Here is a 14,218-nt window from a genome sequence, read left to right on the forward strand (position 1 = left end):
ATACAGGAACAGGACAACATAGCACGTTTTTAAATTTCGCTTTAATGTTATTATTTTTTTCACATTATCACTTGTATGTCTGTTATATCACTTACCAGTTGACTTTTAATAGTAAACAATAAAAGTTATTTTTTATTTTTTATCTTCTAGTGCACCAACAATAAAGACATCTTCAGTGTAAAAATAAAGAAGCCAGTATTTACCATGCACAGAAACGAAATACCCCACCCAAATCTAACTCTCTCTGCAAATGTTATATCTGCCCCCCCCCCCCCCCCCCCCTGGCAGTGCACATGGTTTTGCCCATCAACTAAAAAATTTGCTGCTGCGATCAGATCTGAATTAGGCCCTTAGTGCCATAAGCCCAGTGACCTGACTATACTACACCATACTTTCTGGGATATTCAATTTGCCCTGAAGAGACATCAGGACTAAAAAACCCTGATGTTTCTTCTAGAGATGAGCGCCTGAAATTTTTCGGGTTTTGTGTTTTGGTTTTGGGTTCGGTTCCGCGGCCGTGTTTTGGGTTCGAACGCGTTTTGGCAAAACCTCACCGAATTTTTTTTGTCGGATTCGGGTGTGTTTTGGATTCGGGTGTTTTTTTCAAAAAACACTAAAAAACAGCTTAAATCATAGAATTTGGGGGTCATTTTGATCCCAAAGTATTATTAACCTCAAAAACCATAATTTACACTCATTTTCAGTCTATTCTGAATACCTCACACCTCACAATATTATTTTTAGTCCTAAAATTTGCACCGAGGTCGCTGTGTGAGTAAGATAAGCGACCCTAGTGGCCGACACAAACACCGGGCCCATCTAGGAGTGGCACTGCAGTGTCACGCAGGATGTCCCTTCCAAAAAACCCTCCCCAAACAGCACATGACGCAAAGAAAAAAAGAGGCGCAATGAGGTAGCTGTGTGAGTAAGATTAGCGACCCTAGTGGCCGACACAAACACCGGGCCCATCTAGGAGTGGCACTGCAGTGTCACGCAGGATGGCCCTTCCAAAAAACCCTCCCCAAACAGCACATGACGCAAAGAAAAAAAGAGGCGCAATGAGGTAGCTGTGTGAGTAAGATTAGCGACCCTAGTGGCCGACACAAACACCGGGCCCATCTAGGAGTGGCACTGCAGTGTCACGCAGGATGTCCCTTCCAAAAAACCCTCCCCAAACAGCACATGACGCAAAGAAAAAAAGAGGCGCAATGAGGTAGCTGTGTGAGTAAGATTAGCGACCCTAGTGGCCGACACAAACACCGGGCCCATCTAGGAGTGGCACTGCAGTGTCACGCAGGATGTCCCTTCCAAAAAACCCTCCCCAAACAGCACATGACGCAAAGAAAAAAAGAGGCGCAATGAGGTAGCTGACTGTGTGAGTAAGATTAGCGACCCTAGTGGCCGACACAAACACCGGGCCCATCTAGGAGTGGCACTGCAGTGTCACGCAGGATGTCCCTTCCAAAAAACCCTCCCCAATCAGCACATGATGCAAAGAAAAAGAAAAGAAAAAAGAGGTGCAAGATGGAATTGTCCTTGGGCACTCCCACCCACCCTTATGTTGTATAAACAAAACAGGACATGCACACTTTAACCAACCCATCATTTCAGTGACAGGGTCTGCCACACGACTGTGACTGATATGACGGGTTGGTTTGGACCCCCCCCAAAAAAGAAGCAATTAATCTCTCCTTGCACAAACTGGCTCTACAGAGGCAAGATGTCCACCTCATCTTCACCCTCCGATATATCACCGTGTACATCCCCCTCCTCACAGATTATCAATTCGTCCCCACTGGAATCCACCATCTCAGCTCCCTGTGTACTTTGTGGAGGCAATTGCTGCTGGTCAATGTCTCCGCGGAGGAATTGATTATAATTCATTTTAATGAACATCATCTTCTCCACATTTTCTGGATGTAACCTCGTACGCCGATTGCTGACAAGGTGAGCGGCGGCACTAAACACTCTTTCGGAGTACACACTTGTGGGAGGGCAACTTAGGTAGAATAAAGCCAGTTTGTGCAAGGGCCTCCAAATTGCCTCTTTTTCCTGCCAGTATAAGTATGGACTGTGTGACGTGCCTACTTGGATGCGGTCACTCATATAATCCTCCACCATTCTATCAATGTTGAGAGAATCATATGCAGTGACAGTAGACGACATGTCCGTAATCGTTGTCAGGTCCTTCAGTCCGGACCAGATGTCAGCATCAGCAGTCGCTCCAGACTGCCCTGCATCACCGCCAGCGGGTGGGCTCGGAATTCTGAGCCTTTTCCTCGCACCCCCAGTTGCGGGAGAATGTGAAGGAGGAGATGTTGACAGGTCGCGTTCCGCTTGACTTGACAATTTTGTCACCAGCAGGTCTTTCAACCCCAGCAGACCTGTGTCTGCCGGAAAGAGAGATCCAAGGTAGGCTTTAAATCTAGGATCGAGCACGGTGGCCAAAATGTAGTGCTCTGATTTCAACAGATTGACCACCCGTGAATCCTTGTTAAGCGAATTAAGGGCTGCATCCACAAGTCCCACATGCCTAGCGGAATCGTTCCCTTTTAGCTCCTTCTTCAATGCCTCCAGCTTCTTCTGCAAAAGCCTGATGAGGGGAATGACCTGACTCAGGCTGGCAGTGTCTGAACTGACTTCACGTGTGGCAAGTTCAAAGGGCATCAGAACCTTGCACAACGTTGAAATCATTCTCCACTGCACTTGAGACAGGTGCATTCCACCTACTATATCGTGCTCAATTGTATAGGCTTGAATGGCCTTTTGCTGCTCCTCCAACCTCTGAAGCATATAGAGGGTTGAATTCCACCTCGTTACCACTTCTTGCTTCAGATGATGGCAGGGCAGGTTCAGTAGTTTTTGGTGGTGCTCCAGTCTTCTGTACGTGGTGCCTGTACGCCGAAAGTGTCCCGCAATTTTTCTGGCCACCGACAGCATCTCTTGCACGCCCCTGTCGTTTTTTAAAAAATTCTGCACCACCAAATTCAAGGTATGTGCAAAACATGGGACGTGCTGGAATTTGCCCATATTTAATGCACACACAATATTGCTGGCGTTGTCCGATGCCACAAATCCACAGGAGAGTCCAATTGGGGTAAGCCATTCCGCGATGATCTTCCTCAGTTGCCGTAAGAGGTTTTCAGCTGTGTGCGTATTCTGGAAAGCGGTGATACAAAGCGTAGCCTGCCTAGGAAAGAGTTGGCGTTTGCGAGATGCTGCTACTGGTGCCGCCGCTGCTGTTCTTGCGGCGGGAGTCCATACATCTACCCAGTGGGCTGTCACAGTCATATAGTCCTGACCCTGCCCTGCTCCACTTGTCCACATGTCCGTGGTTAAGTGGACATTGGGTACAACTGCATTTTTTAGGACACTGGTGAGTCTTTTTCTGACGTCCGTGTACATTCTCGGTATCGCCTGCCTAGAGAAGTGGAACCTAGATGGTATTTGGTAACGGGGGCACACTGCCTCAATAAATTGTCTAGTTCCCTGTGAACTAACGGCGGATACCGGACGCACGTCTAACACCAACATAGTTGTCAAGGACTCAGTTATCCGCTTTGCAGTAGGATGACTGCTGTGATATTTCATCTTCCTCGCAAAGGACTGTTGAACAGTCAATTGCTTACTGGAAGTAGTACAAGTGGGCTTACGACTTCCCCTCTGGGATGACCATCGACTCCCAGCGGCAACAACAGCAGCGCCAGCAGCAGTAGGCGTTACACGCAAGGATGCATCGGAGGAATCCCAGGCAGGAGAGGACTCATCAGAATTGCCAGTGACATGGCCTGCAGGACTATTGGCATTCCTGGGGAAGGAGGAAATTGACACTGAGGGAGTTGGTGGGGTGGTTTGCGTGAGCTTGGTTACAAGAGGAAGGGATTTACTGGTCAGTGGACTGCTTCCGCTGTCACCCAAAGTTTTTGAACTTGTCACTGACTTATTATGAATGCGCTGCAGGTGACGTATAAGGGAGGATGTTCCGAGGTGGTTAACGTCCTTACCCCTACTTATTACAGCTTGACAAAGGGAACACACGGCTTGACACCTGTTGTCCGCATTTCTGGTGAAATACCTCCACACCGAAGAGCTGATTTTTTTGGTATTTTCACCTGGCATGTCAACGGCCATATTCCTCCCACGGACAACAGGTGTCTCCCCGGGTGCCTGACTTAAACAAACCACCTCACCATCAGAATCCTCCTGGTCAATTTCCTCCCCAGCGCCAGCAACACCCATATCCTCCTCATCCTGGTGTACTTCAACACTGACATCTTCAATCTGACTATCAGGAACTGGACTGCGGGTGCTCCTTCCAGCACTTGCAGGGGGCGTGCAAATGGTGGAAGGCGCATGCTCTTCACGTCCAGTGTTGGGAAGGTCAGGCATCGCAACCGACACAATTGGACTCTCCTTGTGGATTTGGGATTTCGAAGAATGCACAGTTCTTTGCTGTGCTGCTTTTGCCAGCTTGAGTCTTTTCATTTTTCTAGCGAGAGGCTGAGTGCTTCCATCCTCATGTGAAGCTGAACCACTAGCCATGAACATAGGCCAGGGCCTCAGCCGTTCCTTGCCACTCCGTGTGGTAAATGGCATATTGGCAAGTTTACGCTTCTCCTCCGACAATTTTATTTTAGGTTTTGGAGTCCTTTTTTTACTGATATTTGGTGTTTTGGATTTGACATGCTCTGTACTATGACATTGGGCATCGGCCTTGGCAGACGACGTTGCTGGCATTTCATCGTCTCGGCCATGACTAGTGGCAGCAGCTTCAGCACGAGGTGGAAGTGGATCTTGATCTTTCCCTAATTTTGGAACCTCAACATTTTTGTTCTCCATATTTTAATAGGCACAACTAAAAGGCACCTCAGGTAAACAATGGAGATGGATGGATTGGATACTAGTATACAATTATGGACGGGCTGCCGAGTGCCGACACAGAGGTAGCCACAGCCGTGAACTACCGCACTGTACTGTGTCTGCTGCTAATATATAGACTGGTTGATAAAGAGATAGTATACTCGTAACTAGTATGTATGTATAAAGAAAGAAAAAAAAACCACGGTTAGGTGGTATATACAATTATGGACGGGCTGCCGAGTGCCGACACAGAGGTAGCCACAGCCGTGAACTACCGCACTGTACTGTGTCTGCTGCTAATATATAGACTGGTTGATAAAGAGATAGTATACTCGTAACTAGTATGTATGTATAAAGAAAGAAAAAAAAACCACGGTTAGGTGGTATATACAATTATGGACGGGCTGCCGAGTGCCGACACAGAGGTAGCCACAGCCGTGAACTACCGCACTGTACTGTGTCTGCTGCTAATATAGACTGGTTGATAAAGAGATAGTATACTCGTAACTAGTATGTATGTATAAAGAAAGAAAAAAAAACCACGGTTAGGTGGTATATACAATTATGGACGGGCTGCCGAGTGCCGACACAGAGGTAGCCACAGCCGTGAACTACCGCACTGTACTGTGTCTGCTGCTAATATAGACTGGTTGATAAAGAGATAGTATACTACTAATATTATATATACTGGTGGTCAGGTCACTGGTCACTAGTCACACTGGCAGTGGCACTCCTGCAGCAAAAGTGTGCACTGTTTAATTTTAATATAATATTATGTACTCCTGGCTCCTGCTATAACCTATAACTGGCACTGCAGTAGTGCTCCCCAGTCTCCCCCACAATTATAAGCTGTGTGAGCTGAGCAGTCAGACAGATATATAATATATATAGATGATGCAGCACACTGGCCTGAGCCTGAGCAGTGCACACAGATATGGTATGTGACTGACTGAGTCACTGTGTGTATCGCTTTTTTCAGGCAGAGAACGGATATATTAAATAAACTGCACTGTGTGTCTGGTGGTCACTCACTATATAATATATTATGTACTCCTGGCTCCTGCTATAACCTATAACTGGCACTGCAGTAGTGCTCCCCAGTCTCCCCCACAATTATAAGCTGTGTGAGCTGAGCAGTCAGACAGATATATATAATATTATTTATATATAGATAATAGATGATGCAGCACACTGGCCTGAGCCTGAGCAGTGCACACAGATATGGTATGTGACTGAGTCACTGTGTGCTGTGTATCGCTTTTTTCAGGCAGAGAACGGATTATAAATAAAACTGGATGTCACTGGTCACTATCAGCAAAACTCTGCACTGTACTGAGTACTCCTAATGCTCCCCAAAATTAGTAAATCAAGTGTCTCTCTAATCTATTCTAAACGGAGAGGACGCCAGCCACGTCCTCTCCCTATCAATCTCAATGCACGTGTGAAAATGGCGGCGACGCGCGGCTCCTTATATAGAATCCGAGTCTCGCGATAGAATCCGAGCCTCGCGAGAATCCGACAGCGTCATGATGACGTTCGGGCGCGCTCGGGTTAACCGAGCAAGGCGGGAAGATCCGAGTCGCTCGGACCCGTGAAAAAAAACATGAAGTTCTGGCGGGTTCGGATTCAGAGAAACCGAGCCCGCTCATCTCTAGTTTCTTCGGGTGTTGCGGTTAGACTATTTGATTAGCTTGGCCAGTAAAATGGTGAAACCTGTTTGTTAACGGGTGATATAGCCCCATTTTCGGATGAAAACAGGGCTGTTATCGGGGATCTTGCTTCGCCTGCCGAAGGCAGGTGAAACAAAATCCCCGATAAACCGCTGCATGCGCCGGCTTATCGGGGCCAATTAGATAGCCCCCCTTCCCCGGCGAGACTTATCACTCGACAGTGATGGGGCCAATTGAATATCCCAGTTTGTGTCTATACATCTGTGGTGTTTATTTTTAGAGATGTTCCCTGTATACTTCTCTGGGATCATGGGATTGGAGAAAATTGTGTAAAAGCAACAATAAAGAGTTTTTTATTTGACCTGGACAATATTCAGTTTTGACAGGTAAATTTATTTCAACTAATCAGAAAGTGTATCCAAACCCCCAAGATACTTTCATGTATTGTATAGAAGGAAAAACGTAACTACCGTGCTTTTATGTGCAGAGCGTGTATCAAAATTAGTGATGAGAGGGTTCGGTTTTACTCGGTTTTACTCGGTTCTCAAAACCGAACCTTATTGGCTATCCAAAACACGTGACATCTGTGAGCCAATAAAATGCCGTTTTGAGAACCGAGTAAAACCGAACCCACTCATCACTAAAAATTGCTCTTTATCAGACTGTATAGATGAACTCATATACTGTAAATGTTTTCTACATACCAGAAATTTCCAGGACCACCTGGAAACCCTCCATATGAGCCATCTTCATGTTTAAACGTCAGTTGTCTCTGGTAATCTGCAAGATAAAGACATGTCAGTAATAAATAAATAAATATCTGTAGGTTCCTCTTTTACCAGCTATTTCTTTCTGTTAAAATTTGAAAAATATTATAATTGATCTCATTGCACTTAAATTAAAAGTGAGAGATAACTACTGGATGTAACTAGGGGCCTTTTCAGACCTGACTGCTGTTGTGCGAATTCGCAAGGCGGCCGATTATCAATTGACTGCAATGCGTACGGATCATAATGCGCACACTCTAGGCCAAACTGTGAAAGAAATCAGCGTCTCTTTTATTGCTAGACGTACGCAGGATGATTGACAGGAAGCGGACGTTTAGTGGTGGTAACTGGCCATTTTCTGGGAGTGTCAGGAAAAAGGCAGGCATTCCCAAGTGTTTTCAGGGATCTGCCACTGATCGGCATTTGCAAAGCTTTTTGCACGGCGTACGCAGACTTGCACGGGGCAGATGTTCCCTCTGTCTGGGTGGCAACTATCTGATCGCAAACTTCTGCAAATTTGCAAAGGAGCGATCAGGTCTGAATTAGGCCCTAGAGACATAAGCAATGAAAGGGTAAATAAACAGTCCATTCAGATTGCATGGAAATAGAAAAATATTTGTTCTGTATAACTAAATTCCTGTATAAACAAAACCACAGATGAACAATGTGATGGAGAAAACAATAGTAACCCCGTTTTGTAAATGCATACTAATAATATTATCTCCAGTGTCTGCATTTCGTATAATTTTGCCCCTGTATATTTTTTGGACAAAATGGGAATCACTTCTTCCTATCACACTTAGGGCTTAGGGGGTAATTCAGACCTGATCGTAGCAGCCGGGAGCCTGAGGAAGACTCTAACATGCTTCAGAGCGGTAAGAGGGCTTCAGAGCGGTAAGAGAGCTTCAGAGCGGTAAGAGGGCTTCAGAGCGGTAAGATAGCTTCAGAGCGGTAAGAGGGCTCCAGAGCGGTAAGAGGGCTTCAGAGCGGTAAGAGGGCTCCAGAGCGGTAAGAGGGCTTCAGAGCGGTAAGAGGGCTCCAGAGCAGTAAGAGGGCTTCAGAGCGGTAAGAGAGCTTCAGAGCGGTAAGAGGGCTTCAGAGCGGTAAGAGGGCTTCAGAGTGGTAAGAGGGCTCCACAGCGGTAAGAGGGCTTCAGAGCGGTAAGAGGGCTCCAGAGCGGTAAGGGGGCTTCAGAGCGGTAAGAGGGCTTCGGAGCGGTAAGAGGGCTTCAGAGCGGTAAGGGGGCTTTAGAGTGGTAAAAGGGCTTCGGAGCGGTAAGAGGGCTTCAGAGCGGTAAGAGGGCTCCAGAGCAGTAAGAGGGCTTCAGAGCGGTAAGAGAGCTTCAGAGCGGTAAGAGGGCTTCAGAGCGGTAAGAGGGCTCCAGAGCGGTAAGAGGGCTTCAGAGCGGTAAGAGGGCTTCAGAGCGGTAAGAGAGCTTCAGAACGGTAAGAGGGCTCCAGAGCGGTAAGAGGGCTTCAGAGCGGTAAGAGGGATCCAGAGCGGTAAGGGGGCTTCAGAGCGGTAAGAGGGCTTCAGAGCGGTAAGAGGGCTTCGGAGCGGTAAGAGGGCTTCAGAGCGGTAAGGGGGCTTTAGAGTGGTAAAAGGGCTTCGGAGCGATAAGAGGGCTTCAGAGCGGTAAGAGGGCTATTAGCGCAGCGTAACATCTTAGTACATCCCGCCCGTAGTGCTCCTTGAGGACTGAGTTTGGGAACCACTGTTGTATATGGATTGAATATGGCAGGACGGTTTTGGGCATAGCACACAGAGGGTAAACCATGCCTACTTTCTAAAGAAGAGCCCTTTTCTTGATATCTATGCTTCTAGGTTGTAATCCCTGCAGTAGCATAATTCAGTCCTTCACTGCTCTCATATACTTCACCATCAATACCTATTGGCAATATTATTCAGTATGTATATATTATGTATGTATTCATTAAGCCTTTTTGCAATTTTCTCTCTGTTCCATAACATCTTCTGCAATTGGCCTTAACATGTGACTTCTACACTGATGATACATTCCTATGAGGAAGTAATATTGAGACTATTCATTTATACTCTACTGGAATATTACAGTCAAAGACAGAGCATCTAAATACTTCTGATCTTATTTGTATCAAACACCTTCCACATGAACTAATCATAACTCATCAATGCCATATTTATAGATTGGATATATCAGTAACATCTGTGTTATAAAAGGTAGTATTTACTTTTATAATAAAAGGTAGGTGTTTTAGTAGGCCACTCTAATTACACTGCCTAAAACTTAGAAACATGCATCTAGACTTTGTATATCTAAAAAAAGTTCTTTAATCAGTTTATTGTGGACATGTACGTGAAAATAAGATTTTAAATCTACCGGTAAATCTATTTCTCCTAATATGTAGAGGATGCTGGGGACTCCGTAAGGACCATGTGGTATAGACGGGCTCCGCAGGAGATAGGGCACCTAAAAAGAACTTTGACTATGGGTGTGCACTGGCTCCTCCCTCTATGCCCCTCCTCCAGACCTCAGTTAGAGAACTGCCCAGAGGAGATGGACAATACAATGCAGGATTTAGCAAACCAAGGGCAAGATTCATACCAGCCCACACCAATCATACCATGTAACCTGGAACATACATAACCAGTTAACAGTATGAACAAATAACAGTAACGGTCCAAGACCTATTCCAACTGTAACATAACCCTTATGTAAGCAACAACTATATACAAGTCTTGCAGAGATTCTGCACTGAGACGGGCGCCCAGCATCCTCTACAGACTAGGAGAAATAGATTTACCGGTAGGTTTAAAATCGTATTTTCTCTTACGTCCTAGAGGATGCTGGGGACTCTGTAAGGACCATGGGGTTTATACCAAAGCATTCAATCGGGCGGGAGAGTGCGTATGACTCTGCAGCACCGACTGAGCAAACAGCCAGGGTATCAAACTTGTAGAATTTAGCAAAAGTGTTTGACCCCGACCAAGTCGCTGCTCAGCAAAGCTGTAATGCCGAGACGCCTCGGGCAGCAGCACAAGAAGAGCCCACCTTCCTAGTGGAATGGGCTTTAACCGAATTTGGTACTGGCAATCCAGCCATAGAATGAGCCTGCTGAATCGTATTACAGATCCAGCGAGCAATAGTCTGCTTCGAAGCAGGTGCGCCAATCTTATCAGCAGCATACAAGACAAACAGAGCCTCTGTTTTCCTAATTCTAGCCGTCATGGCTACATAAATCTTTAAGGCCCTGACTACGTCCAGGGATCTGGAATCCTCCAGGTCACTTGTAGCCACAGGCACCACAATAGGTTGATCCATATGGAAAGAAGAAACCACTTTAGGAAAAAAATTGCGGACGTTTCCTCAATTCAGCTCGATCCACATGAAAAATCAAGTAGGGGCTCTTGTGTGACAAAGCCGCCATTTCTGACACTCGCCTTGCTGATGCTAAGGCCAACAACATTTCAACATGGTAAGAAATTTCAACTCAACCTTGTTAAGTGGTTCAAACCAGTGTGATCTTAGGAACTGCAACACCACGTTCAGGTCCCATGGTGCCACTGGAGGCACAAAAGGGGGTTGGATGTGCAGCACTCCCTTTACAAACGTCTGGACTTCTGGAAGAGAAGCCAATTCCTTCTGAAAGAAAATCAAGGGGGACGAAATCTGTACCTTAACAGAGTCTAATTTCAGGCCCATATCCACTCCTGTCTGTAGGAAGTGGAGATGAAAATCTTCCGTAGGTGCATTCTTGGTCTCACACCAAGACACATACTTTCGCCAGATACGGTGATAATGTTTTACCGTCACCTCCTGCCTAGCCTTTATTAAAGTAGGGATGACCTCTTCCGGAATCCCCTTTTTGGCTAGGATTTGGCGTCCAACCGCCATGCCGTCAAACGTAACCGCGGTAAGTCTTGAAATACACAGGGCCCCTGTTGCAACAGGTCTTCCCTCAGAGGAAGAGGCCAGGGATCCCGTGTGAGCATCTCTTGTAGATCCGAGTAGCAGGCCCTTCGAGGCCAGTCTGGGACAACGAGTATCATCTGTACTCTTCTTCGTCTTATGATCCTCAACACTTTTGTGATGAGAGGAAGAGGAGGAAACACGTAGACCGATTTGAACACCCACGGTGTTATCAGAGCGTCTACTGCTACTGCCTGAGGGTCCCGAGACCTGGCACAATGCCCTCGAAGCTTTTTGTTGAGGCGTGACGCCATCATGTCTATTTGAGGAGTTCCCCAAAGACACGTTACATCTGCAAAGACTTCTTGATGAAGTCCCCATTCTCCTGGATGGAGATCGTGTCTGCTGAGGAAGTCTGCTTCCCAGTTGTCCACACCCGGAATGAAGACAGCTGACAGAGCGCTTACATGATTTTCCGCCCAGCGAAGGATCCTTGTGGCTTCTGCCATCGCGACTCTGCTTCTTGTCCCGCCTTGGCAGTTCTCATGAGCCAATGCGGTGACATTGTCTGATTGAATCAGAACCGGTAGGTTTCGAAGAAGACTCTCCGCTTGTCGAAGGCCATTGTAAATGGCCCTGAGTTCCAACACATTGATGTGTAGACAGGACTCCTGGTCTGACCAAAGACCCTGAAAATGTTTTCCCTGTGTGACTGCTCCCCATCCTCGGAGGCTCGCGTCCGTGGTAACCAGGATCCAATCCTGAATTCCGAACCTGCGACCCTCCAGGAGGTGAGCACTTTGCAACCACCACAGGAGGGACACTCTGGCCCCTAGGGACAGAGTTATTTTCCGATGTAAGTGCAGATGGGACCCCGACGACTTGTCCAGAAGGTCCCATTGAAAAGTCCTTGCATGGAACCTTCCGAAGGGAATGGCCTCGTAGGCCACCCCCATTTTCCCCAGAACTCGAGTGCATTGGTGAACTGACACCCTTTTTGGTTTTAGCAGGTCTCTGACCATGTTCTGGATGTCTTGGGCTTTCTCTATTGGAGGAAGACCTTCATTTGTTCCGTATCCAGTATCATACCTAGGAACGGTAGTCGAGTTGTCGGAATCAACTGTGACTTCGGTAGATTTAGAATCTAACCGTGTTGCTGGAGCACTCTCAGAGAGAGCGCCACACTGCTCAGCAATTTCTCCCTTGATCTCGCTTTTATCAGGAGATCGTCCAAGTATGGGATAATTGTGACTCCATGCTTGCGCAGGACCACCATCATTTCCGCCATTATCTTGGTGAAAATCCTCGGGGTAGTGGAGAGTCCAAACGACAACATCTGAAATTGGTAATGACAATCCTGTACAGCGAATCTCAGGTATTCCTGATGGGGGGCATATATGGGGACATGAAGGTACGCATCCTTTATGTCCAGAGACACCATAAACTCCCCCTCCTCCATGTTGGATATTATCGCTCTGAGAGATTCCATTTTGAATTTGAATCTTTTTATGTACAGGTTTAGGGATTTCAGATTCAAAATAGGTCTGACCGAACCGTCCGGTTTCGGGACCATAAATAGGGTTGAGTAGTAACCTCTTCCCTGCTGGTGCACAGCGTTTGAATTGCAGCTAACACTATATCCCTTTCTGATGTGGAAGCTGGTAAATCGGCGCAGGGGCACCTCCTCGAATTCCAATTTGTAACCCTGGGAAACTATTTCCAACACCCAGGGATTCAGGTCCGAACTGACCCAGGCCTGACTGAAAAGTCGAAGACGTGCCCCCACCGGTGCGGACTCCCTCGGGGGAGTCCCAGCGTCATGCTGTGGGTTTTGGAGCAGCCGGGGAGGACTTTTGTTCCTGGGCACCTGCCGCAGCAGATGCTCTTTTGCCTCTGCCCTTTCCTTTGGCGAGGAAAGAAGATCCCCGACCTCTTCTGGACTTGTGTGACCGAAAGGACTGCATCTGATAGGGTGTTACTTTCTTTTGCTGCTGGGGAATATATGGTAAAAAATTTGATTTACCTGCTGTCGCTGTGGAAACCAGGTCCGTCAGCCCATCCCCAAACAATACATCACCCTTATAGGGTAGTACTTCCATATGTTTCTTGGAATCCGCATCACCCGTCCATTGGCGAGTCCATAAGGATCTTCTCGCTGAGATAGACATGGCATTGGTCCTAGAAGCTAGTAAATCCAATGTCCCTTTGAGCATCCCTCATAAATAAGACTGCGTCCTTTATGTGGGCTAGAGTTAAGAATATAGTATCCTTATCCATATTATCAAATTGATCTGTCAGCTCATCTGTCCAAGCTGCAATCGCGCTACACACCCATGCTGACGCAATTGTTGGTCTTAGCATAGCCCCTGTATGAGAATAAATACAATTTAAGGTAGTTTCTTGCCTGCAATCTGCAGGGTCCTTAAGGGCCGCTGTGTCAGGAGACGGTAGCGCCACTTTCTTGGACAAGCGTGTCAGGGCCTTGTCCACAGTAGGGGAAGATTCCCAAATCTCCCTGTCCTGCTTAGGGAAGGGGTATGCCATATAAATTATTTTGGGCATCTGCGGTCTCTTGTCCAGAGTCTCCCAAGCTTTCCCAAAGAAATCCTTAAATTCGTGAGATGCGGGAAAATTAATAATCTGTTTCTTTTCCTTGTACCCTTGTGTCGGGGACCGAGGGTTCATCCTCAATATGCAACACATCCCTTATTGCCACAATCATACACTGAATGGTTTTAGTCACCCTAGGGTGCAATTTTACTTTGTCATAGTCGACACTTGAATCAGAGTCCGTGTCGGTAGTAGTGTCTTTTGTTAAGGGATGCTTTTGAGACCCCGACGGGCCCTGTGAGTCGGTCCAATCCGAGGATTGACTCGCTGATGTTCCCCCTAATTCAGCCTTATCAAGCCTTTTATGTAAAGATGCCACACTTGCATTCACCATATGCCACATGTCCATCCAATCCGGAGTCGGCACAACCGACGGGGACACACCACTCATTTGCTCCATCGCCTCCTTGGAGAAGCCTTCC

At 46.9% G+C, this 14,218-nt stretch overlaps 1 protein-coding gene across 1 annotated transcript in view; it reads right to left on the minus strand.

Moving 5' to 3' along the window:
- LOC135057412 (alpha-2-macroglobulin-like) overlaps nucleotides 1-14,218 on the minus strand; it is a 139,014-nt gene that overhangs the window by 18,381 nt on the left and 106,415 nt on the right. Inside the window, exon 24 of the mRNA XM_063963302.1 lies at nucleotides 7,235-7,310. Coding sequence (XP_063819372.1) covers nucleotides 7,235-7,310 — 76 coding nt within the window. The remainder of the gene's footprint in view (nucleotides 1-7,234; nucleotides 7,311-14,218) is intronic.

The sequence above is a fragment of the Pseudophryne corroboree genome, chromosome 3, assembly GCF_028390025.1.
Source record: "Pseudophryne corroboree isolate aPseCor3 chromosome 3, aPseCor3.hap2, whole genome shotgun sequence".
NCBI classification, from domain to species: domain Eukaryota; kingdom Metazoa; phylum Chordata; class Amphibia; order Anura; family Myobatrachidae; genus Pseudophryne; species Pseudophryne corroboree.